Source organism: Saccostrea echinata, unplaced genomic scaffold (assembly GCF_033153115.1).
Source record: "Saccostrea echinata isolate AGI-Se365-2 ecotype Australia unplaced genomic scaffold, CSIRO_AGI_Sech_v1 ptg000034l, whole genome shotgun sequence".
Lineage (NCBI taxonomy): Eukaryota > Metazoa > Mollusca > Bivalvia > Ostreida > Ostreidae > Saccostrea > Saccostrea echinata.
This window is the reverse complement of record NW_026889783.1, coordinates 2,189,776-2,217,293: the sequence shown is the minus strand read 5'-3', so window position 1 is coordinate 2,217,293 and position 27,518 is coordinate 2,189,776. Positions and strand designations below refer to the sequence as shown.

Genomic DNA, 27,518 nt, shown 5'->3' with positions numbered 1-27,518 from the left:
AAATAATACTCCTCATTACAGTTCATCAGGTAAAATGATACTCCTCATTACAGTTCATCAGGTAAAATAATACTCCTCATTACAGTTCATCAGGTAAAATAATACTCCTCATTACAGTTCATTGTGTAAAATAATACTCCTCATTACAGTTCATTGTGTAAAATAATACTCCTCATTACAGTTCATTGTGTAAAATAATACTCCTCATTACAGTTCATTGGGTAAAATTATACTCCTCATTATAGTTCATCAGGTAAAATAATACTCCTCATTACAGTTCATCAGGTAAAATAATACTCCTGAGTCCTCATTACAGTTCATTGGGTAAAATTATTCTCCTCATTACGGTAGGGGTGAAACGCTTCACCGCGGTATCGATTCACGACTGTATTTTTTCTCGGTTTGATACATGGTGCAAAATCTCCATTTTTGGTTTGTTTCATTTTTTGGTCAGGATCGTTATTCAGTCAGGTTTGGCATAGGTAAAACACGCTACTCAGCATAATTAAAATCTAAAAATGTAAATGTTTGAGGATAGTTTGTAAAATAATTTTTAACAGTAAATTCCTTGTTATCAGTGTCTTCTAGTCAATCTGCAAGTAGATTTAGTGACTGGGATTTAGTGAAACAAAACATAAAGCAACGTTTAATTTGCTTCCTGCTATCAAAATGTATCATATCGAAAAATAACTGTACTGTGACAAAATTATACGATACTTATCGTATCGTGAAGGAGGCGTATCATTTCACCCCTACATTACAGTTCATTGTGTAAAATAATACTCCTCATTACAGTTCATTGTGTAAAATAAGACTCCTCATCACAGTTCATCAGGTAAAATAACCTATCTTCATGAGTAATCAGATATGATAACAATGTCATCCACATCTCATCAGGTATGCTAATACTTCTCATTACAGTTAGTCATTGACCTTTGACCTACAACTCTGAAATTGGTTACCAATCCTTATTTCAATATTGATGCAAAAAAGCTGTAAAATGGATAAATTTCTAGACAAAGCTTTCTCTTGCTTCATGAAGCATTAACAAACCGTTTAGATAAAGATTTCATTCCTAAGAGGAATCATCCTGTTGAGAGCAATATGGTAAACTCTGAGATAATGATCTTGATTTAGTAATCCTTTTAATTCCATTTATCACAGACATAAAATTTAAATTGAAAACTTTCCCTTGGAGGAGATAATGTCAGAATACTAAGAATGATATACTGGATGAAGCATAAACTGAAATAATTATATCAATGTTGCTTATTTTTAAGTCTTTGTGGTCCAGTTGGAAATGAAAGTTATTGGGTCAACAGTATCAGATTTTTCTAAAGCACAATGTATACTAAATATGTACTGCCAGTGATGAAAATTAATTTCACCAAAAAAAAATCTTTTATTCATGCCTATTTGATAAGAAAAAAAATCATGCACTGTTAAAGAAACATAGAAATCTTTTTTTGTACATGTATGTAAGTGTGTTTGATGAAGAATATATATATATATACACATGTCATTCTGAAGGAACATGAAGATAAAGTGTGACAGTGACATTCTTGTTTAATTAACAAAGGAACAAAATGACAGCCTGGTCAAGTCTATAACAGAGTTATTGCTGATGTTATTGATTTCTATAGGAGTCAGGGCTATATTGATCAATGTGAGTGTAATCTCTACAGAAATACTACTCACTGTATAACCATGGCAACAATTACAGACTAATAACACTGCATGATAACAATGAAAGTTTGGAACACTGAAAGAATTTTTATAATCATGATAATCCTGTGTGATTTATTATACAGGCTGAATACAAAAGTATTTATCATTGTAAAGAAAACTTTTAACATCTAAAGCAATAATTCGGAATGTATTTTTATGTTTTTACTAGGGATGTCAATGAGTACCCGGTTAACCAGGTACTCGATCGAACGTCCGAGTATCGAATACTAAAATTGGTACTCAGTTATTCAGATGTGTATTTTTTCTTATTTTAAAGTACATATTTTTATCAAAAACTTATCAAAAAATAACTTAAATATGCATACGGGTAATTAGAGCGTCGCCATCTACACATGTAAACACCCGATATTGCCTGTGGGTGTGTATATACAGTAATTAGTGACCAATCACCTGGTACACAGCTGTTCTTACCTTCTGTGGAATCATTTAAATTCTTGGGAGTCAATGTTCGTGGGCAAGCAAAATTTTATTGGTTCGTGGGGATGTAATTTCGTGGGCAGCTTGTTTATTTGGTACATTTAATTAATCAGTACGTTGACAAAATAATTGTTCTTGAGGATGTAAATTCGTTGGTAAGGGTTACCCACGAAATCCACGAACATTGATCCCCCACGAACAATGATGATTCCACAGTATTGTGGTCCTTAATTTTTTGATGGCTTCAAATGATTGTTTTTCAGTGAACATCGTTTAATATGGTCTATTATTTTCAAATCATTTTTAAATTATTTAGTTAATATACGGCAGCGAAATTGGACATGCATAGAAATGCCACTACCCACTTCAAAATAAGTAAAGATTCAAAAAAATGTTTAAAGTCAGTTTCCACGGTAAGTGTAGTGTATACTGGGGAAACAACCAACATATGAAGAAATATTTGACTAGCGATCCAAACAATTATAAGATCCGTTCCTTCTCTTTCGCTAATCTAATCATCACAAACCTACGCAACAGATTGTCGTCCTTTTGATGAAATAGATCCTAAACAAGAACTGTAAACCATTTGTGATTTTTTATGTATTAATTGCATCATTTGTGTTTATTTTAATAAATAAATTTAGTACCAAAAATCATTTTCGTTGGACTCCATGTTTATATACATTCATCAAATGTGATAAAAACAGCTTTTGGGTTTAACAAATTAACAATTAAAAATGAACAAACTTGTATTTACATTTTTACCGAGTACCCAGGTACTCAATCAGAAAAACGTCCGAGTAACCGATTATCAAAAATTGACTGATTTGACATCCCTAGTTTTTACTACTCATTTTTTTATTTTATACACTTTTGTATCAATAATTCTTATGATTTTTTTTAAATGTGTGAGTTTGATCATCATTTGGTAGAAGAGTGTTTTCTACATGGTTCAAAAGTCCATATTCTCAAACTGCAGTGATTAATAACCATGGTTTCAGCGAATAAATCTATTATAGATAGTGGTGTATGTTTTGTTTACTGCGGTCTGTGACCCCGCTTGTTTAGGTCATTAATTGACAAAAGACTGTCATTACCTATAAACAGGCTATAAGATAGTACTATCAATAAAAATGATTATAACCTCGTCCTCTCATCTTACATTCTGCCTTTTTATTAAACAGAGGATGGTGGCTCAAGATGGATCTAAACTTTTGCTTTTACTATTTTGATGTTAATAAAATTTTTTTTTTTGAATTACCATGCATGTAAGAGAGTGTCAAGACTATATGTTTAGGATATCACTAGATTCTGGTCCTTACTAATGGAGTACATATATTTATAGCGAGAAAACATGTCCTTACATCACGGACATATTCTTCCAATAATAATGTTATTCGCAATTCTGCCTGCAGTGACAGTTTAACAGAATTGTGTTTGTAAAGGGATAACACATGCTAATTAGAGAAGCCTGATTTCATACCTAATTATATACAGTCAAGAGACAAATAGAGAATCTGTGTATATATTATACAGACTTTTAATACATATTAAACTAAGAAAGCTATTTATAATATAATAGTTATACAAAAAATATTTTTAGAAAAAGTTCAGTTCCATAAAAAAATTTTGCTTTCAAGGATAAGAGAAGTATATTTTCATGATAACCTGCAAATCATTAAAGAGGGCATCAGTTCATGCATTTCAGTCTAATAATCTATAAACATACACATAGTAATATATATTCTGATTTTGTGGCAGTGTTAAACAGTAAATTGACACTAGACCTGTTTTGTTTTTGCAGATTTATCTCCATCTCCGATATTATACCTGCCCAAATGAGCAGCGCTGGATTGTACGGATTCTCTTTATTGTTCCTATTTACTCATTTGATTCCTTCCTAAGCCTGATGTTCTTTAACAATGACAACTACTATGTGTACTTTGACAGTGTAAGAGATTGTTATGAGGGTGAGTGTGTTATGTTGAGAAAAATGAAACCAATAGGAAACACTAAAAGTATGTATATCTAAGTAGTGAGAAAAAGGAAACTGAAAATCAATACCTAACACATAATTTGTTGGTATATTAGAAGTCATGGCAACAAAAAATGGCACAATATTCCTCCTAAAAAATAATGCTTGATGTAATCAAATGTGCCTATAAATTTATGACCAATTATGTACTAGCAGTAATTAGAAGCTAAAAAGAGGCCATGCAGGAGTCACTGTTTAAAACATCGTAACTGGTGTGCATGGCATTATTGTCAAGAATAGGTTTGACAGAGGTAGTTTAGAATATGAATTCCAGCCTAAGTGCTAACAAGTTAAAGAGTGTGTATAAAAAGTTATACATTGTTTGTACATTTACCAGTAAAAACTTGAGCTTCTTTTGGTCAGGAAAAAAAAACATGAAAAATTATTTGAGCATCATAAAATATTGTTTATGTCTTTGAGTGTTTGGATAAAGATACCTTTAGCAGTTGACTTTTTCTTTCAGAGGGAGGTTCAGTTCTTCATATTATGCATTGTAGACCACAGGGGCATTTAAGAAATGAATTTTATTTTTAGCTCACCTGAGCTGAAAGCTCAAGTGAGCTTTTCTGATCACATTTTGTCTGTAGTCCGTCTGTCCGTCTGTCTGTAAACTTTTCACATTTTCAACTTCTTCTCAAGAACCACTGGGCCAATTTCAACCAAACTTGCCACAAAGCATCCTTGGGTGAAGGGGATTCAAGTTTGTTCAAATGAAGGGCCACGCCCTCTTTCAAGGGGAGATAATTAAGAATTAGTGAAAAATGAATAGTATCTTTTAAAAATCTTCTTCTCAAGAACCACAGGGCCAGGAAAGATGAAACTCATATGGAAGCATCCCCAGGTAGTGTAGATTCAAGTTTGTTCAAATCATGACCCCCGGGGGTAGGGCGGAGCCACAATGGAGGATCAAAGTTTTACATAGGAATATATAGGAAAAATCTTTAAAAATCTTCTTCTCAAGAACAGTAAAGCCATGAAGAGTCATATTTATATGGAAGCATCCTCAGGTAGTGTAGAATCAAGTTTGTTCAAATCATGACCCCCGGGGGTAGGGCGGGACCACAATGGAGGATCAAAGTTTTACATAGAAATATATAGGAAAAATCTTTAAAAATCTTCTTTTCAAGAACAGTAAAGCCTTGAAGAGTCATATTTATATGGAAGCATCCTCAGGAAGTGTAGATTCAATTTTGTTCAAATCATGACCCCCGGGGGTAGGGCGGGGCCACAATGGAGGATCAAAGTTTTACATAGAAATATATAGGAAAAAATCTTTAAAAATCTTCTTCTCAAGAACAGCAAAGCCATGATTGGTCATATTTATATGGAAGCATCCCCAGGTAGTATAGATTCAAGTTAACAAATCATGACCCCCGGGGGTAGGGCGGGGCCACAATGGAGGATCAAAGTTTTACATGGAAATATATAGGAAAAATCTTTAAAAATCTTCTTCTCAAGAACAGTAAAGCCATGAAGAGTCATATTTATATGTAAGCATCCTCAGGAAGTGTAGATTCAAGTTTGTTCAAATCATGACCCCCGGGGGTAGGGCGGGACTACAATGGAGGATCAAAGTTTTACATAGAAATATATAGGAAAAATCTTTAAAAATCTTCTTTTCAAGAACAGTAAAGCCATGAAGAGACATATTTATATGTAAGCATCCTCAGGAAGTGTAGATTCAATTTTGTTCAAATCATGACCCCCGGGGGTAGGGCGGGACCACAATGGAGGATCAAAGTTTTACATAGAAATATATAGGAAAAATCTTTAAAAATCTTCTTCTCAAGAACAGCAAAGCCATGATTGGTCATATTTATATGGAAGCATCCCCAGGTAGTGTAGATTCAAGTTTGTTCAAATCATGACCCCCGGGGGTAAGGCGGGGCCACAATGGAGGATCAAAGTTTTACATAGAAATATATAGGAAAAAAGTTTAAAAATCTTCTTCTCAAGAACAGTAAAGCCATGAAGAGTCATATCTATATGTAAGCATCCTCAGGTAGTGTAGATTCAAGTTTGTTCAAATCATGACCCCCAGGGTAGGGTGGGGCCCAATGGGGGATCGAAAGTTTTACATAAGAACATATAGAATAAAAATTTCTTCTCAAGAACAGAAAAGCTATGTTAGTCTTATTGATATGGAAGCATCCTCAGGTAATGTAGATTCAAGTTTGTTCAATTGATGACCCCAGAGATAGGGGGAGCTACAATGGGGGATCAAATTTTTACAAAGAAAGAAATGGGAAAATTCTTTTAAAATCTTCTCAAGGACAACAAATTCATTTGTTATATTGACATGGAAGCATCATCAGGTAGTTTAAAATTCAAGCCCCCCCCCCCCCCCCCCCCTGTTCATTACTGAACTGATTTGTGCCTTAGTCTAGCCAATGTGCTCAGGTGAGCGATGTTGCCCATGGGCCTCTTGTTTTTTATCATAATTCATGAGGATATGAACTAGTATGTAGATTATGTACCTTGTGAATTATCAAAAATTTTAATTTTTTAAAAATTCATATGTTATTATTCATCTGATGACTGGCCATAGATTATGTCATTCATTTATTATAGCTCTACTGGTCAGAGACCAGATGAGCTCATGTATTGGTAAGGTGTCCATCGTCTCTCTATCTGTCTGTGAACAATTTTTCAAAACACTATTCCTTCTACAGTTTTAGTCTGATTTCAGTAAAACTTAGTACACAAGTAGACTATACTAAGATACATAACTCTCAATATTGGTTTTTGATTGGGATAAACAATGTTGCCATGGGTACTAAAAATAGAAAATTCTTTGAAGTTCTTTCAAAAGGCTACTCTTCCTTTGGTTTTGGTCTGATTTCAACTCTTCTTGGTACACAAGTACATGTATACTAAGATACATATGTAATTCTAAAAAATTGGTTTTTGATTTTGTCACATTGTGTTGCCATGGTTACAAAAAATAGGAATTTCTGTGAAGTTCTTTAAAAACCATTCTTTTCCCACATTTTTGGTTAAATTTCAATACTTCTTGGTAAATCAGTAGATTTTGCGAAGATACGTGATTCTGTTTATTGGATTTTGAGTTCCAAGTGGTGATGACATGGTTACTAAAAATAGAAAGAACAAGGTACGGTTTCAATACAAATTTTGCCCTGTTTTTCTTAAGAATGAAAGTAATGTAAAAAATTAAAACTCATGATTTCTGAATCATTGAAATTACACGCAGAAAGATCATACAAATCATTTTTCTCACATGATCTTCTAAATGCTAATTGTGACGTCATAAACTTTTGCATTTTCCCGTATTTCCTTGAAAAGTTGCAGAAGACACCAATTTTCAATGGAATTTTCTCTCAGATGATTTTGTACACAGGCATCGCCCACAAAGATTTTGAGATATGTGATTTTTCAAAGAATTTTACACAACATATCCGAAAATAAAGGTGGGCGACGGCTGTGGACACTATTTTCTTAAGGAAAATAACCCTTGAAACGGGTCATTTTGAGGCTTTTTCTGTTTAAAATAGAGAAATGCATCAAATTAATGACGTCATATTTCCAGAATGGTACTCTTTCATGCTATATTTTTTCCTGATTTATCACTGTCATATACTCAACAAATGTTTAAGCCAGTTTCAAAACTTTTTGAAAGTATTGAATTTTTAGGGCACAATAAAGCTAAAACCATACCTTCTTCTTTCTGTGAAATTACAGTTTCTGTTTGATTTCAGTAAGACTTGGTACACAAGTAGATAATGCTAAGATACAACATAACTCTATTGGTTTTTGATTAAGGCAAATGGTGTTGCCATGGTTACAAAAAATAGAAAATTTGTGTATGATTCTTCCTTCTACAGTTTAAATATGATTTCAACAAGATTTGGTACACAAGTAGACTATACTTAGATAGATGCAGTAAGATACTCTCTCTATATAACTATATAGACGAACAGTCAATAATTGAAATATTAGTCCATCCAAAAAATTGACCATTCAATATTTTTTTTTTCCATTGACCGGCTAGGAATAATTCATAGAGAATTTTCCTACCTTTTCTGTCAAATTCATTTGATTGGAAGATTTATAAAAAGGGACATAATTTAACCTTCCCGACTCCAAAAACAATGTGACATCACAATAGTTTATCGTTTAAGTCAAATATACAACAGGTAAAAAGATTTGCAGACACCTCGGACGGGGAGATTGACCAACTTTTGGATAATAGGAATAGCAAGAACTCATAAAATTTAATATTTGTGTATCTGAGAATCATCCAGGACTACTTGGAAGCAACTAACATTTCCTTGGAAGATTTGGAAATTGATTTAAATGAGAAATTATATTTGTAATGTACAGGTCGTCAAAAACACACTCGAAAATATGATGCAAAAAATCAACCAAAATAAAAGCCTCTGCTAACGCTTTGGCTTTTATATTTCAAACAACATTTCCCAACCTCGTAGGTTATCCTGCAACATTCACGAAAACGCGGACTTTATTTCTTAAATACATCTTTCGTTATCATAAGTACACACCAGGAGAGCTACAGACTCATCAGAGACTTTTAGTTTTTGAATTTTTAAAATAGTTTGCACTATAGTTTTGACATCAAGTACAGAATTATGATGTAACGATGGAGATAGTCATGCTTATCCAGGCTAGTTCCTGAGAAAATGAGCAGTTTCCTTTTTAGCTCACCTCGACGAAGTCAAGATGAGCTTATGCTATACCCCCGGCGTCGGTGTCGGTGTTAGCGTCGGCGTCCTGGTTAAAGTTTTAGGAGTAAGTCCATTCCCAAGTAACTATAAGCCCTACCTGGACCAAACTTGCATGGATGATGCATCTAGGGATGGACACTACCACACTTGCTTCGGATGCTGGATCTGACCAAGATTTTCCACATGAGTGACCAGGTTAAAGTTTTTGGAGCAGGTCTGTTCCCAAGTAACTATAAGCCCTACCTGGACCAAACTTGCATGGATGATGCATCTAGGGATGGACACTACCAAACTTGATTGGGATGCTGGATCTGACCTAGATTTTCCACATGAGTGACCAGGTTAAAGATTTTGGAGCAGGTCCTTTCCAAAGTAACTATAAGCCCTACCTGGACCAAACTTGCATGGATGATGCATCTAGAGATGGACACTACCACACTTGCTTCTGATGCTGGATCTGACCTAGATTTTCCACAAGAGTGACCAGGTTAAAGTTTTGCGAGCAGGTCCATTCCCAAGTAACTATAAGCCCTACCTGGACCAAACTTGCATGGATGATGCATCCAGGGATGGACACTACTAAACTTGATTGGGATGCTGGATATGACCTAGATTTTCCAGATGAGTGACCAGGTTAAAGATTTTGGAGCAGGTCCTTTCCAAAGTAACTATAAGCCCTACCTGGACCAAACTTTCATGGATGATGCATCTAGGGATGTACAGTAACTCACCTGCTTCGGATGCTGGATCTAACCTAGATTTTCCACATGAGTGAATTTTAACCATATTTTAACCAAATTAGCATGGATGATGTATCTAGGGATGGATACTTCCAGACTTGCTTTGGATTCTGAATCTGACCTACATTTTCCAGATGAGTGACCAAGATAATTTTTTGGAGTAGCTATATAATATTATGGCCTGTTATGATAAACTTTGTATAGATTGTGCATCTAAGGATGAAAACTTCCAGACTTGCTTTGGATTTTGGAACGGACCAAAATTTTCTTGAGTAGTTAACAGGTTAAAAGTTTTTGAGCAGGTCTATTTCCAAGTTACTGTAAGTCCTACTTAAATCAAACTTGCATGGATATTGATCTTTGGATGTACACTAACTGGAAAAAAAATATGATGTGAAATTTGCATTACTTACAGATAACATTCGTCGAGGTGAGCTTCGTAATCTTTGATTACCTATGTTTTGTAAAGAATCTTAGGGAAAACTATTTGGAAATGTAAACACAGAGGAGTATACAAATACCTTTTTTAATTTTTTAGGGAGAAAATGTGACTTATCTTGTATAGTAGTTATATTTGAGTGTTATAATGAGCAAGATTACCTAAAGTATCAGCTTTAAGGATGTTTGAATAATCATAAATAGTTGAGGACAATTTATATATTTTGATGCAAGTCTCTCAAATTCAAATAGCAAAGAAATAGATAAACAGTCCTCATTATAATTTCATGGTATTTATTTTTGATTTTGCAGCATTTGTAATCTACAGTTTTCTGAGTCTGTGCTATGAATATCTAGGAGGAGAGAGCTCCATTATGTCAGAAATCAGAGGAAAACCAATCAAGTGAGTTTAATTATCATAACTACATTCAATTGTAGAATTTATGATAATGTTATTATGGACTTTTGAAGTGGTTAATATAGTTGGATATTGACAATAAAAATATCAATTTTGGCCTCCACTTTTCTTGCCCAGTATTCTTCTTTTTATGGTTAATATCAATGAAACTGTATTAATCTCAAAAGTCCATATTTGCATAACTTAAAACATGCATGCAGGCCTTTCAAAATCTACCAGTACCTGGTACTTTTACCCTTCTGAAACCAGGACTTTACCGGATATACAATGGAGAGAAATTCAATAACATATTTGATTAAATTTGCTTCCACAAGGTACTTCCTAGTTTTTAAAAGTAACCACCTATTTCTAATCTTTTTGAAAGCTCTGTGCATAAATATAATTTATTGTTAAAGTTAATGATGACATTGATGATTCTAATTTATACAAAACTTACTAAATATTGAGACTGAGAGACGAACACTGTACTGAAATATAAAATGAAATATGTTACATATCAGTTATTGATTTATTTATGTATATAAGTGTATGAATTAAGGGTATGTTTTTGATTTAAAGGCAGACTAGTTGTAGATATATGACTTATTAAAATGCTGCTTTCATTACAAATGTAGGTCCAGTTGGATCTGGTGTACCTGCTGTTTAGCTGGACAACAGTACACCATTGGATTTCTCCGATTCTGTAAACAGGTAAGATGTCCCTAGATGTAGCAAAACAACTCTGTAATCAACCACTGACTGCAGTACTGTGTATAATTTATTATTTGGTTGGATTTGTAGGCCACCCTGCAGTTCTGTATTGTTAAACCAGTAATGGCTGTGATTACCCTGATTTTACAAGCATTCGGTCTCTACAAGGATGGAAACTTCTCGTAAGTTTAAATGTAGAATAAAACAATATCTGTTAGTTCACCAAACAATCAATTCTCACTAGCAGCAAAGACCAAATCTGATCTATTTCTAAGTACAAAAAATGAATATGACATGACTACTTCTGTTATGTTCAGTATATTAAGAGGTGAGTTGGGATTAGGCCAAAAAAAAATAATCTTATTCTATAGTTTCTCAGGCACTGCCTGAAAGGCAGGGGTGTCATTTTGTAAGCTCAGTGTTCTCTGTACCTCTAGTTAATTTGTTGATCATTTCTCGACATAGTACTGAATTTTGAGATCAATTAATCAATTTTCCAGGGGAAATGATGCAAAGACAAAATCAGTTGATCAGAACAATGATAATAAAGAAGTTTTAACAGATAAAGGGAGCTTTGTTATGTACATACACAGAGCTCCAGATAATTTTTTACCCCAAAGTGTATTTACTCCCTGATTTTCCATTAAATGCAGATTTTGATTTTCAGCAAATTGATCATGATTTAAGAGTATTTTGTTAATATATAATGTTTTGACATCTATTTTGATTTTGAGCTTGTTATCGAAATATAAGTGTTTTAGAAGATGAAAGGAAAAAATACTACAAAGGACAGTTCCTGCATTCATTTAAATAAATTTTAAAAATATATCCATTAGACTTTTTGCTAAAACTGAATGTTCTTTTTTGAGAAGGAAGATCATACAGTAGGTTAAGTTACCATAGGCACATAAAACTTTTCCTTTATTTAAGACGATATCGTAACAAGAGTAAACCGAGAGAAAAAAAAATCTTCATTAATATGGCAATTGAGAGAAATCAGATGAACCCATAATAAAAAAAAATTGTGTACAAACCGTGTGTAACAGTCCTACTAAACAGAAAAACTCTAGAGAATCTAAGGGAAATCTTGATCGGTAAATTCAAATACATGTTATGCGTAATGTCCCTCTACAGCAATTTATTTAATGGTATTTATTTAATTGGTCTTGATATTAAACAGAGCTCGTTTTTTTTTTTTTTCGATATGGTTTTAATATGATCTTCACTAGGTTTTTTTCCCCTTACACATCATGTCCTCTTTGATAACATTGCAGTACAAACTTTTTTTCTCCAGCTAAGACTTTATTCCTCCAACTATCGTTTGTTTTCTAGGTAACATTGTTTTCTTTACTTATGTATTACACTTGTTACAATATCATCTTATGTAGACGACACAAGCTTTTGTGTGCATGCTTAAAAGTACATGTAAGTATGCCTAGTGCATAGTCTTTCTATTTAAAGAAATCGATTTTAATCTAAATCTTTGATTCTTTCTCCATAAATGGAAATCGTCGTTGCCATTACTTGAATATTCCTGGTTGATAAAACGCATTTAAATCAGTATTTCGTTTTGAGAAAAATCAAACACTGAGTTAAAATTAACCTCAATTCATATCGTTAACTAAGTCGTACTTTTATTATTCAAACCATCGCACGCAGTACTTTCGTGGTGTAATGCTTATCTACGATTGCTAATGCATAACTGTACACCCAGTTTTAATTTTCAATGCGTATTTTGTAAAATTCAATGCGTATTTCTGCAAATACGCACCTTATCTGGAGCTCTGCATACATATATGTATATTTGTATTGCTTTAGTCGTGTCTATTTTTATCTTTCAGCCCCTCCTCTGGGTTCCTGTACATTACCCTGATATACAACACATCGGTCAGCCTTGCCCTGTATGCCCTCTTCCTGTTTTATTTTGCCACAAGAGAACTTTTGAGTCCTTATGATCCTGTCTGGAAGTTCCTCACTGTCAAATCTGTCATTTTCCTGTCATTCTGGCAAGGTACACCAAGTTTGAAACTTTCATGTGCTTTCTTTGGGGTTGGTATGGTACAGGTACCCTATAATGTGATACATATCACGATATTGTGGTCGTCATCACGATACATTATCATTTATATATCAGATTGTTGTCCCAACACTAGTTTCCATGCAATTAAGATGTTCAATAAATCAAAAAATTAATAGAGACATTGCTTTCCCTTTTTAGGTCACCTGAGTCACTCAGGTGACCTATTGCTATCTGTTTTTGTCTGTCATCGTTCGTCGTACGTTGTTCGTCGTCAATCGGTCGTAAACTTTTGAACATTTTTAGCTTCTTCTCTGGAACCACTGAACCAATTTCAACCAATTTTGGCATATAGCATCTATAGGTGAAGGGGAGTAAAAATTGTGAAATTCATGGCCCCTGCCCCCCTGGGGCCTGAGGGGTGGGGCTAAAACCATCAAAATTAATGCAATCTTTAAAAATCTTCTTCTTTACTCCTGGACATCAAGCAGTCAAACTGTTGGCATGATTGTAATAAGCATTGAGCCCTCTACCAAAATTTTGAAATTCATGGCCCCAGGGTCAGGGGTTCTGGTTCTAGGGCGGGCTCTAATGATTATATAGTGAAAATGCATTAATTCTTTAAAAATCTTCTCCTCTGCTCCTAGATATCAAGCCGATGAATTAAGTACATAGTAATGATGAGCAAAAGTGCCTCTTCCAAAATTGTGAATTTCATGGCCCCTGGGTCAGGAGTTCTGGTGTTAGGGCGGGGCTCTAATAAATATATAGTGAAAATGCATTAATTCTTTGAAAATCTTCTCCTCTGCTCCTGGGTATTAAGCCGATGAATTAAGTACATAGTTATGATGAGCAAGAGTGCCTCTTCCAAAATTGTGAATTTCATGGCCCCATGGTCAGGGGTTCTGGTGTTAGGGCAGGGCTCTATTGATTATATAGTGAAAATGCATTAATTCTTTGAAAATCTTCTCCTCTGCTCCTGGGTATTATATAAACAAACTAAGTGCATAGCTATGACAAGCAATTATGCCTCTTCCAAAATTGTGAAATTCATGGCCCCTGGGTCAGGGGTTCTGGTGTAGGGGGGGGGGGGGGGCTCTATAAATTATATAGTGAAAATGCATTAATTCTTTAAAAATATTCTATTTGCTCTTGGATATTATTTAAACAAACTAAGTGCATGGTTATGACAAGCATTTATGCCTTTTCCAAAATTGTGAAATTCACGGCCCCTGGGTCAGGGGTTCTGGTGTGTGTGTGTGGGGGGGGGGGGGGGGGGCTCTATTGATTATATAGTGAAAATGCATTAATTCTTTGAAAATCTTCTTCTCTGCTCCTGGGTATTATTTAAACAAACTAAGTGCATGGTTATGACAAGCATTGATGCCTTTTCCAAAATTGTGAAATCCATTGCCCCTGGATCAGGGGTTCTGGTGTTTGGGGGGGGGGGGCTCTATTGATTATATAGTGAAAATGCGTTAATTCTTTAAAAATCTTCTATTTGCTCCTGGATATCATTTAAACAAACTAAGTGCATGGTAGGACAAGTAATGATGCCTTTTTTACAATTGTGAAATTCATGGCCCCTGGGTCAGAGGTTCTGGTGTGGGGTGGGGGTGGGGGGGGGGCTCTATTGATTATATAGTGAAAAATGCATTAATTCTTTGAAAATCTTCTTTTCTGCTCCTGGGTTCTGGTGTTTGTGGGGGGGGGGGGGGGGGGGGGGCTCTGTTGATTATATAGTGAAAATGCATTAATTCTTTAAAAATCTTCTATTTGCTCCTGGATATCATTTAAACAAACTAAGTGCATGGTAGGACAAGTAATGATGCCTTTTTTACAATTGTGAAATTCATGGCCCCTGGGTCGGGGGTTCTGGTGTGGGGGGGGGGGGGGGGGGGGGGCTCTATTGATTATATAGTGAAAATGCATTAATTCTTTAAAAATCTTCTATTTGCTCTTGGATATTATTTAAACAAACTAAGTGCATGGTTATGACAAGCATTGATGCCTTTTCCAAAATTGTGAAATTCACGGCCCCTGGGTCAGGGGTTCTGGTGTGTGTGTGTGGGGGGGGGGGGGGGGGGGGGGCTCTATTGATTATATAGTGAAAATGCATTAATTCTTTGAAAATCTTCTTCTCTGCTCCTGGGTATTATTTAAACAAACTAAGTGCATGGTTATGACAAGCATTGATGCCTTTCCAAAATTGTGAAATCCATTGCCCCTGGGTCAGGGGTTCTGGTGTTTGGGGGGGGGGGGGGGCTCTATTGATTATATAGTGAAAATGCATTAATTCTTTAAAAATCTTCTATTTGCTCCTGGATATCATTTAAACAAACTAAGTGCATGGTTATGACAAGCATTTATGCCTTTTCCAAAATTGTGAAATTCACGGCCCCTGGGTCAGGGGTTCTGGTGTGTGTGTGTGTGGGGGGGGGGGGGGGGGGCTCTATTGATTATATAGTGAAAATGCATTAATTCTTTGAAAATCTTCTTCTCTGCTCCTGGGTATTATTTAAATAAACTAAGTGCATGGTTATGACAAGCATTGATGCCTTTTCCAAAATTGTGAAATCCATTGCCCCTGGATGAGGGGTTCTGGTGTTTGGGGGGGGGCTCTATTGATTATATAGTGAAAATGCATTATTTCTTTAAAAATCTTCTATTTGCTCCTGGATATCATTTAAACAAACTAAGTGCATGGTAGGACAAGTAATGATGCCTTTTTTACAATTGTGAAATTCATGGCCCCTGGGTCAGAGGTTCTGGTGTGGGGTGGGGGGGGGGGGGGGGGGCTCTATTGATTATATAGTGAAAAATGCATTAATTCTTTGAAAATCTTCTTTCTGCTCCTGGGTTCTGGTGTTTGTGGGGGGGGGGCTCTATTGATTATATAGTGAAAATGCATTAATTCTTTAAAAATCTTCTATTTGCTCCTGGATATCATTTAAACAAACTAAGTGCATGGTAGGACAAGTAATGATGCCTTTTTTACAATTGTGAAATTCATGGCCCCTGGGTCGGGGGTTCTGGTGTGGGGGGGGGGGGGGGGGGGCTCTATTGATTATATAGTGAAAATGCATTAATTCTTTAAAAATCTTCTATTTGCTCTTGGATATTATTTAAACAAACTAAGTGCATGGTTATGACAAGCATTGATGCCTTTTCCAAAATTGTGAAATTCACGGCCCCTGGGTCAGGGGTTCTGGTGTGTGTGTGTGGGGGGGGGGGGGCTCTATTGATTATATAGTGAAAATGCATTAATTCTTTGAAAATCTTCTTCTCTGCTCCTGGGTATTATTTAAACAAACTAAGTGCATGGTTATGACAAGCATTGATGCCTTTTCCAAAATTGTGAAATCCATTGCCCCTAGGTCAGGGGTTCTGGTGTTTGGGGGGGGGGGGGGGCTCTATTGATTATATAGTGAAAATGCATTAATTCTTTAAAAATCTTCTATTTGCTCCTGGATATCATTTAAACAAACTAAGTGCATGGTAGGACAAGTAATGATGCCTTTTTTACAATTGTGAAATTCATGGCCCCTGGGTCAGAGGTTCTGGTGTTGGGGGGGGGGGGGGGGTCTCTATTGATTATATAGCAAAAAATGCATTAATTCTTTGAAAATCTTCTTCTCTGCTCCTGGGTATTATTTAAACAAACTAAGTGCATGGTTATGACAAGCATTGATGCCTTTTCCAAAATTGTGAAATCCATGGCCCCTGGGTCAGGGGTTCTGGTGTTTGGGGGGGGGGGCTCTATTGATTATATAGTGAAAATGCATTAATTCTTTAAAAATCTTCTATTTGCTCCTGGATATTTAAACAAACTAAGTGCATGGTAGGACAAGTAATGATGCCTTTTTAAAAAATTGTGACATTCATGGCTCCTGGGTCAGGGGTTCTGGTGTTAGAGGGGGGGCCTCTATTGATTATATAGTGAAAATGCATTAATTCTTTGAAAATCTTCTTCTCTGCTCCTGGGTATTATTTAAACAAACTAAGTACATGGTAAAGGTGCACAAGGTTGCTTTTTCCAAAATTGTGAAATTCATGGCCCCTGGGTCAGGGGTTCTGGTTTTAGGGGGGGGGGGGGCTCTAATGATTACATTTTAAAAAATGCAATGATTCTTTGAAAATCTTCTCCTTTTCTCCTGGGTATTAAGCCAATGAACAAAGAATATAGTTATGATGAGTAAGAGTGCCTCTTCCAAAATTGTGAATTTTATGCCCCCTGGGTCAAGGTTCTGGTGTTAGGGCAGGGCTCAGGGCAAAGTTGATACATGATACTCAGGTGACCTATAAGGCCCTTGGGCCTCTTGTTGATTTTAAGATATATAAAAAAGAGTTTTAAAAATCCTCTGAGAATAAATATTACTTTCTTTCTCTTTTTTAATCATTTTCTATTCTTATTTCCTATTTTCAATAATAGCACTATAATTCTTATTATAAACTAGCTAGTGTCTCTCATTATTCAGTGCAGTACATGTTGATGTTCATGTGCTGATTGAGTCTGTTTTTGGCAAATGTATAAAATAGATACAGTATTTGTAGGTCATCAGTAACATATTAGTAGTAACTTACAATTTAAAGCTAATATCATTTTTGCTTGTTTTATCATATTGGTCATGTTGGTGGCAGATAATTGATTAATTAAATTAAGATTTTAAACTTCTGCAATGAAATTGAATACAGTTACATATCTGTAAATGTATAAAATACCTTCCAGAGTGTCAAAAATTATAATGAAGGAGAAAATAATTGTTTCTGTTAATTGAATATTTATACTTGTTTCTGTACTATTTAAATTATAAATTCCTTCTTTTTATTTTAGAAAAACGTTAACGATTTCAATAGAAGTGAAGGTCAATGTTAATGCTACTTTCACTTCGTGATTTATTTTTAGAACGCTATAATACAAGACTCTAGTTTTATATTAATTAAAACAGATACCTTGGACATTCTCAAATTATTTCAGCTTTTAACCCCTATTCAGACTGTCAAGTGATCAAAGTAATTACCTAATCACCTGTAATTGAAAGTAAGCACCTGTATAGTACACAGGTACCGTAATGCGAGTTTCATTGCGTAATCGTCCATGGCAGGAGGTGTGAATTGCTGATTGTCCTTAGGTAATCTGCTTTGGAACACATTAATTATTTGAATGAGGGAAAAGGACAGTCAGAATGATACGGGGAACTAACAAGGGACACAGGGGCCCCTGTGGGAGGCAGAGGGGCGCACTGATTTGAGGGCGGGGCACGGCGCCCCTCCATTTCACCCTAGCTGGAACACTGAACACTGTTCCCAAGGAATGGGATGTTTATTCAGGTGACACTTGTCCTGCAAGGTGATGATTGATAAAAATGTAATTAATCATATTGATGTCCATCTGCTCTTAAAATAATCAACATTGACTAGCTGTCTTATAATAATTTGAAGACGCAGTGAAAAGTAGAAATTGATTATGAAATGACACACTAGATTCTAGTCAGCGTCAAAGTTAACTTTATAATAAAAGTCAATTACCATATTTGGCCAAATATTATATGCATTGGTGTAAAAATATGCACCCCCTTTTTGGGCCTGAACATTTGGGAAAAACGCAGCTTGGTCGTATTATACACAGTCCAAATTGATCAAGCGGTAATCTCGTCTTTTTTCACATCGCGGTAATTTTTACTTAAAGTCTTTGTGGAAATAATGTATCGAAAATTTAAGCACGATAATTTTTCATACATGGATTTTGTTTTTAGGTCACCTGAGTCACTCAGGTGACCTATTGCTATCTGTTTTTGTCTGTCGTCGTTCGGCGTACGTCGTTCATTGTTCGTCGTCAATCGGTTGTAAACTTTTGAACATTTTTAGCTTCTTCTCTGGAACCACTGAACCAATTTCAACCAATTTTGGCATATAGCATCTATGGGTGAAGGGGAGTAAAAATTGTGAAATTCATGGCCCCTGCCCCCCTGGGGCCTGAGGGGTGGGGCTAAAACCATCAAAATTAATGCAATCTTTAAAAATCTTCTTCTTTACTCCTGGACATCAAGCAGTCAAACTGTTGGCATGATTGTAATAAGCATTGAGCCCTCTACCAAAATTTTGAAATTCATGACCCCAGGGTCAGGGGTTCTGGTGCTAGGGCGGGGCTCTAATGATTATATAGTGAAAATGCATTAATTCTTTAAAAATCTTCTCCTCTGCTCCTGGGTATTAAGCCGATGAATTAAGTACATAGTTATGATGAGAAAGGATGCCTCTTCCAAAATTGTGAATTTCATGGCCCTTCTTGGTGAGGGGTTCCATGTTGGGGGGGGGGGGGGGCTTATTTATTATATACTGAAAATAAATTAATGCTTTGAAAATCTTCTCCTCTGCCCCTTGGTATTAATTAAACAAACTAAATACATAGTTATGATGAGAAAGGATGCCTCTTCCAAAATTTTGAATTTCATGGCCCCTGGGTCAGGTGTTCTTGAGCTTGGGTGGGGTTCTATTGATTAATTAGCAAAATGCATTAATGCTTTGAAAAACTTCTTCTCTGCCCCTGAGTACTAAGCAAACAAGCTAAATGCAATAATATCAATGTAAATACATGTATTAAATTTAATTATAAGTAAATGTGCCTTTTCTTTGCTTGTCAGGTTATCTAGGAGACAGAGTACACAATTGTGATGTGAAGCAAATGAGAGTTACTCCCCTTTGCTAAATATTGTTAATCAAGAAATCCTTGTATATAATTTAATTAACAGGTTATTTGATTGAATGAGAATACAAGAAAGAATGTTATATATATATAGAAACAAAATAAAGTGAATGTTTGGTTTAAATGAGCAAAGTATGCTCAAAGTCAGATTCTTGCCTGGAAAGCTGTATAAAAGATTGACATAAAGATTATTTATATATTTAGCAAAAGTTGTAATTGTATACAGTATGTATACTATGTGGTGATCTAAGTTAGTGTCACTTATAAAGGAGTTGTGGTTGACAGGAGACTGGATGTTGTTTTATACTTTATCAAAGTGAACAAAGAATCGCAGAGGGCCAGAGTGACTTATTGTAATTAGTGACAAGTGGCAAATAACCACGTTGTATATACCCAAGTCTGTGTGTACTGAATTGTAGCACTAGGCAAGTGACAAAAAAAAAATCTGTATATATTGAATACCTTACACAATAGGCAAGTGTTCTTTGTATTTGTATATTTTGCATTCATTATCATCCCTGTAAGACTTGGGAAAACCAAGTATGATCCAAAGGAGATCAATCGGGTCTAGCACATTACAATAAGCAAGGGTATTTTTACCAGATTTTTAGCTCACTTAGACGAAGTCGAGATGAGCTTATGCTATACCTCCTACATTGGCGTCCCGGTTAAAGTTTTAGAAGCAAGTCCACTCCCAAGTAACTATAAGCCCTACCTGAACCAAACTCGCATGGATGATGCATCTAGGGATGGACACTACCACACTTGCTTCGGATGCTGAATCTGACCTAGATTTTCCAGATGAGTGACCAAGTTAAAGTTTTTGGAGCAGGTCTTTTTCCAAGTAACTATAAGTCTTACTTAAACCAAACTTGCATGGAAATTGATCTTGGGATGTATACTAACTTGAAAAAAATATGATGTGAGATTTGCCTTACTTACAGATAACATTTGTCGAGGTGAGCTTCGTAATCTTTGATTACCTATGTTTGAAATTCTTTAGCAACATTGCTTCGTCTATCAGTTAATTTTGTTTTATACTTCCATGGATCCTTTAGTGTTGTATTATACTCAGGTGACCGTTAAGGCCCTTGGGCCTCTTGTTGAGTTTTTAATATGTGTGCCCTGGCATTAAACTTTTATATTTTCAACTTTTCAAGAAAGCATGCTTTGTTACCAGACATTTTTCAAATATAGTTTCAAATATATTTCAAATATACTTCTAGTGACCAGTGCAGGTAATTGACTATGATCCTGAAGAATTGATTTTACTTTTTGAATTACCGGATTTTTAGTTCCATCTCCATGGCTTATGATTTGCCAACAGGCCGTTGACTTATACTAAAAGTGCCAAAACTGCTGCAGTACAAGACATACCTTTGTAAAACTATTGTCTCATATCATTCTCTCATTACTTGATAAAGAATGAAACAATACTTACATTGCATGCATTTCATTTTATAATACAGTGGCTTCCATTTTATCGGATAGCGGTTTAACGAATATTTCGGCTATTTCAATATAATATCAGAGCACAAAACCATTTCTTATATATTTATTAATAATTTCACCTGATATTCTGATGAGAAAATATTGGAATTTCGTTTTATCCGATACAAAAATTTAGACTATCATAGTGTTTTTTGATAATCAGCACCTTGTTCACACCTCCAACTTCGTATGTGAAGCCTTTGTTTACACAGTTTGACACCAATTACCTTGACTGGTTTGAGTACGACAATGAGGGGATTAGTTACGGCTGGACGCACACAGGCACCTTACCTGTGTCAATAGTGGGCATAGTAAATAGATATGTTTTGATTACAGTTGTGGTGATCAGCTTGGGTTCAATGATGCACTTGTTAATTATGACAATTATCTGCAATTTTTTCGGCGTGAAATTTATTTATTAAACTGATTAGCTTGTGTATGACAATTTACTTGGATAATGAAATAAGCCTATTCAATCGTTTAACTTGGTCAATTGGCTTAATATTTATTCACTTTTCAGTGCAAAATTTATGGTAAAAATAATAAATGGCCCGTTCTATAAAAATACGTCTCAAAATTCATACCATCTTTCTCCACATGGCTCTCAAAATCTCTCTTCAGCAAACAAGAACGAGACTGGTAAACTCACACACAGTATAAAATACGCAACCGTATTAAAGAAACAAATAAAAACGAAACAATTACATATATTTAATATTTTTGTTTATTTTTAATTTACAATCTATCCAGGGAAAAATAGTTTACGGTTATTAGTCAAGCATTTAGTCTACTTCCGTTTCCAAAATGGCGACCATCGAAGAAGGAATGTAAACATGTGCTGAAGAAAGATGGCAATAACTATCAAAGAATATATTCTATACGTCAATTTATTTGAAAAAAAATTTCATATTAAATTCATAAGTAAGTAAAATAAATTATTTTTAGTAAAGTCATTAAGTAAACATGTCAAAAGAAAACGAATGTGCAAGCTGGAAATTTGCTACGATGTATTATCAATACATGTAGCTCTATGCATCTATCTTTGGACTCGGTATGAAGCAATCGGCTATTCTAATTTTCGGCTATTCGGATAAAACAAGGCTGACAACTTGACTATTCGATAAAACGGGAACCACTGTAATATGGTTAAACAAAAAAACTGTTGTAAAATCTCTGTTACATGTATCTCATTTAGGATATTGTAGATTCCTTATTTTGCTTAGTATCACTAAATGAATCATAAATGCCGCGAGATCATGAATTCTCAAATGAAATGTTGATCAAGAGTTTTTACATGTATTTCCACAACATAATAACATAAGCAAGTACTTTTAATTTCACAAGTTGTGCTTCTCGCAAAATTACGTGATCATTAATTCCTCACATATATTTAGGAATCTACAGTGTCTCTATAAATGAACAATTGTTGACAAGCGTCTTCATCCTTTTTCAGGTATTGTGCTGGCAATTCTGGAAAAGGCAGGTGCTATAAGTCCTATTTTCTCTGACAATGGAACCATGAAGGTTGGACTAGGTACTGTCTCAGCTGGATACCAGAACTTCTTTATTTGCATAGAAATGTTCTTTGCTGCTTTGGCACTGCGACTGGCATTCCCTCATTCGATCTACAGCTCGGGGCCCGCCAATACAACAGGAAGAACGGTGTCTCTCCAGAGCATATCCAGCAGTCTCAAGGAAACCATGAACCCCAGGGACATAATGCAGGATGCAATTCATAACTTCCACCCGAATTATCAACAATACACACAGCAAGGAAGTAAGATCCCTCACGAGGAGGAACAGGCAGATGGATGGCCGTATGAACAGTACCAGAATCGTCCCACTCGCAATGGTAATGTTACGAGGGACGTGTTGTCAAGGCCGTTGCCCCATCAACAACCAGAAACTGCCCAAGGCCAGCAAGCACAGCGCCCTCATGTTGGCTCAACCACAAGGAAATTTAATGAGAAGACAACCCTTTTAAGTTCTGATGATGAATTTCAGTGAACTTTGAAATGATGGGTAGCGCATTACAATCTCTAGTCTGTGTGACCAGTATGATTAGTGGAGAAGAGAATTGATGTATATCACTGCAGTCAGACAAAGGAATTGGTATTTCTTGTGTAGGAAATGGATTTCCTCCAAAGACTTAACAGATTACATCAACTTTCTATACAGAAGCTGAATTATTCTAACAAATATTTTTAATCCAGTTATGCCGTGAAGCACTACAGCTCTAGCTATCACTAACCATTTAACAGCCATTACAGTCTTATTTCTATATTTATGTGCAATGTTAACTACAATCTATTCTGTCTTGTATATATAAAGAAGTTGATAAGGTTGATACCCACCGAGTTATCAAGGTTAGTGTATACAATGTAATCTGTAGTAGTATTAGAGTTAGTAGTTCTAAGGTTTGTGATTGTACCAGTGTTCTGTACAAATGTATACAATATCAAGAGTCTATAATTAAGTTAAAGGTTTTGAGTTCCGTTATTGTGATAATTGAGGTCATATCATTTTTACATGTTCACCAGTAGCTATTGAATTACATTACAGTAGGTATAGCTGTATGAACACTGTTTTATAGCCTTTGTTTGTCATAATGACTATTCTGAACAATGCGCTGAAGAATCTCTTTTTTAATAATGGAGAGCTAAAGTTTTGTACTTTGTTATTATCAACATAACCCCACTTTTTTTGTAACTCCTAATAATATGAGAAGAAATTGAGAGTGTGTGTGGATTCTGCAAAGGATGGCAGTACGTGTATGGGAAGGAACAAAAAAATTAAGTTTCATTTTTTTAAAATGACAAGTACATAGTACTAGTATTCTGATTTTAAAATGAAGGACAATACTCTCCAAAACAAATTTTATTTACTTTTTGTACTAGTCTCACTTTAATTCAGTTCTGTTTAAAAAAAAAATGGGGGTCAATTTATACCATTTTTGCTTTAAAATTGCCTCTCCATAACAGGTTAATATATCATTTTTGTCTGTGACTGTGTTCTTGTGAATGAAGTTTTCAATTTTCCTGACAGATACAAGAATGACCAATTCCATTTAGCATAGAGTGCAATAATCACATTGTCAGTTTGGTTTGTAAAGGTTCATAGTTCAGAGTAAGTGCTTTTGTGAGGATATTGGACTTGTGTATGAATGTCAAGTTGTCTCCCTTGAGATATTATGTCGGAGGTCTCTGTGTTTATGGTGGTTGGATACAGTGACATAAAATGGCTTCTTGTACATTTGTAAATTCATCAGTTAAACCAATTTAATGCTGTAGATGTCCCAATACATGTAAGTTTTTTAATGTATCCAAGTAAATGACCATTAATTATTAAGCATTGTCATACAACCTATAGAGTGCATTACAATATATTCACACAGACTTGCTGTGACAAATCACATTAACTAATCTCTGTTTGGTTTTTGTTGCATAATCAGCTTGAAATGTGTTCATCACTTGAGTGGAATTATTGACCTCCATGTAATGCTCAGGTGGTTGCCGAGCGGTTTTTAAGAGCCACGACATTGTTCAAGGAGGGATTATCAATTTTGTTGTCAGGGAAATATTGACTTGTAAAATGATTGGTATCATTATAATATGTACATGTGGCCAATAATAAAAAATGATTTGTTTGATGTACTCCAACCAACCTGCTAAAATCACCCCAACCTGATCATTTTTTGTTATTTCAGTTCTTTAAATTTTATTTTATTATTTGTTCATGGGAAAGTACAGATTGTCTTTATCTTTTTTAAAGTTAGTTTTTTTCATTTCTAAGAGATATTTTTAGTTTTAAAGTTTTTACAACAATAAATATTAAATATGTCTAGCTGTCTTGTCTATACATTATGAAAACATCAATGAATCTGTAAGTCTGATGATTATCTATTTGTAAGATAATACCTACCTACCCACCTTGAAATATGAGAGTTGGAGTACATTCAACAACAACAAATTAATGCTGGCCTGTCTGATTCTTTTATTTCAGCAGAGTTTTAGATTGTTTTGCAAAAATTGTACATAATTTCAAACACTTTAGGGGCTTAGCTACTTTAATACCCCACTCAAGCACATCACATGGCTTTGTGAATGGGATAAAAGAAAATCAACAGAATTCACTATCAGTATTATATTTTAAAAAGAAAATCATTTTTAGCATTATTAGATCAGGAATTTGTATTAATTTTATGGCACCATTAAAAAAAGTATTAGGGTTGTAATTTCCTTGTTCTAAGGTTGTGCAATTTTGGAGATACTGAAGATGTTCCAAAACTTTATCTAAAAATTTTAAAAGGTGGGCATTTAAATCATTCATTTGGTACAATGACAAAAAATTCCTTTCACAGAAATTATTTGTGAAATGGTAGTTATAGGAAAATTCTTCACATAAATTTTAGTATATGTATAATGTACATGTATATACATGAACATACATTAAATTTCCTTTTGCTAAATTGCATCGTTTTAGCAACATTGTAAATTGTTGTCCATAATTTTTTTCAAATGTCTCTGGGACCAATTAAAACATGAAATGTATTCCTATATCACATATATGGGAAAAGGGATGAGGGGAGGGGGAGGTTGAGCCTTTTTTCATTAAATGTTTTTGTTAGATCAATATCAGTTTTTTCATTGAACAGTTATTATTCATTGTCATAAAAAATTAGGTTAATGAATTTTACATCTCTCTCTCTTTCTCCATCCTTGCTACACTCTCATAGAAACATTTTTAGGGACGTGTGTATTATAAATTTATTTTTGTAATTGTTTTACATATAGATATATTATGTTTTAGGCATTACATTTGAGGATTTTTTACATATTATTTTACATACATGTATTTGCAAAATTGTTCTCATTCCTGGTGTTTGGTAGTAGATACAGCGTTGGTATTTCATTTACCATCAGTATGAGCCAGTTCTAGCATCCAACAGTAATACATGTGTATTCCTATAATCTTAAATTAGTTTTGAAAGCATGTTTAGCTGACCATAACTTACAAATGGTGAATAGACTACTTACTGTTAGGATTTATATTAACTGTGGCTGTGGTAGGATCTTAGACATTATTGACAAGTGGACAACATCTTGTATCTTTTTTTGACTCTTAGTTTATAACAAAGTAGTTGTACAGCTTACACATATCTGTTGACTGTTAATTGTGCCATGTTGTCCTGGTCTTTGTGTATGTGATAATAAAATATCAACTGAAATGTTGTTTTTCTTTGTTCATGCATGGTTACTTAACAGACAGTGTAAATAATAGATTTTTGTTCAATATTTACATGATAATCAAAAGTCAGTACACATAAAATTAATTATCTTTTGTAATTTTGGCCTGTCATATTTTTTAAATTTTGGTTAAAAATGAATGAAATCAGAAGTCTCTGATGAGATTGTTGCTCTCTGGTGTGTACTTAAAGAGCTGCCATCATAAATTGAAAATTGTAAAGTAGGGTTTTGGGGTCTCGGAGGTCCTCAGCCATTAGAGATTTTTTATGAATAGATGATTTGTGAATGCATGGAGATTGCAGGTGTGCATGGAAGTGGACAATGACAATACAATAATCATTGCAAGGACTATGACTTTTTTTATTATAATAGTGAAAACTGAATTTGGCAAGCTTTGAAAATTCCTGTATTCAAAACTTTTAAATGAGAAAAAAGGAAGTCAGAAGCATACAGAAATCATAAGGTGTATTTAAGACACTTAATCTGTAAGCCCTATGCCAAAATCTAAAGGTTTGGCAGCTCAGTACTTATAATAAAGGAAATGAAAAGAAACTTTGGACTTGAAACACTTTTCTATTCTACAAAGTATGTATCCCAATATTTTTAAACTTGTATGTTTCATTAAAATCATCCAAACTGTAAGAGGAGTAGCATTTTTGAATTTTTACACATGATCTTTTCTTTGTAACCATGGCAACATTGTTAAATAGAATTCCAAGTCTTGGTTAAGTCATTGTGCTTTGAGAGAAGAAGCATTAAAAAGAATTCCACATTGTAATTCTATTTTAAGTTACTAAACAAAGCTTAGTATCCATCAGTCACCTTTCTTATGTATAGATAACCCCCCCCCCCCACCTCTTGACTATTA

General features: G+C 34.7%; 1 protein-coding gene across 1 annotated transcript in view; it reads left to right on the top strand.

Moving 5' to 3' along the window:
* LOC133199548 (transmembrane protein 184B-like) overlaps window positions 1–26,631 on the top strand; it is a 28,725-nt gene extending 2,094 nt beyond the window's left edge. Inside the window, exons 3-8 of the mRNA XM_061335366.1 lie at window positions 3,971–4,136; window positions 10,395–10,485; window positions 11,115–11,190; window positions 11,281–11,372; window positions 13,032–13,201; window positions 22,858–26,631. Coding sequence (XP_061191350.1) covers window positions 3,971–4,136; window positions 10,395–10,485; window positions 11,115–11,190; window positions 11,281–11,372; window positions 13,032–13,201; window positions 22,858–23,411 — 1,149 coding nt within the window. The 3' untranslated portion in view covers window positions 23,412–26,631. The remainder of the gene's footprint in view (window positions 1–3,970; window positions 4,137–10,394; window positions 10,486–11,114; window positions 11,191–11,280; window positions 11,373–13,031; window positions 13,202–22,857) is intronic.
* Window positions 26,632–27,518: the final 887 nt, after the last annotated feature.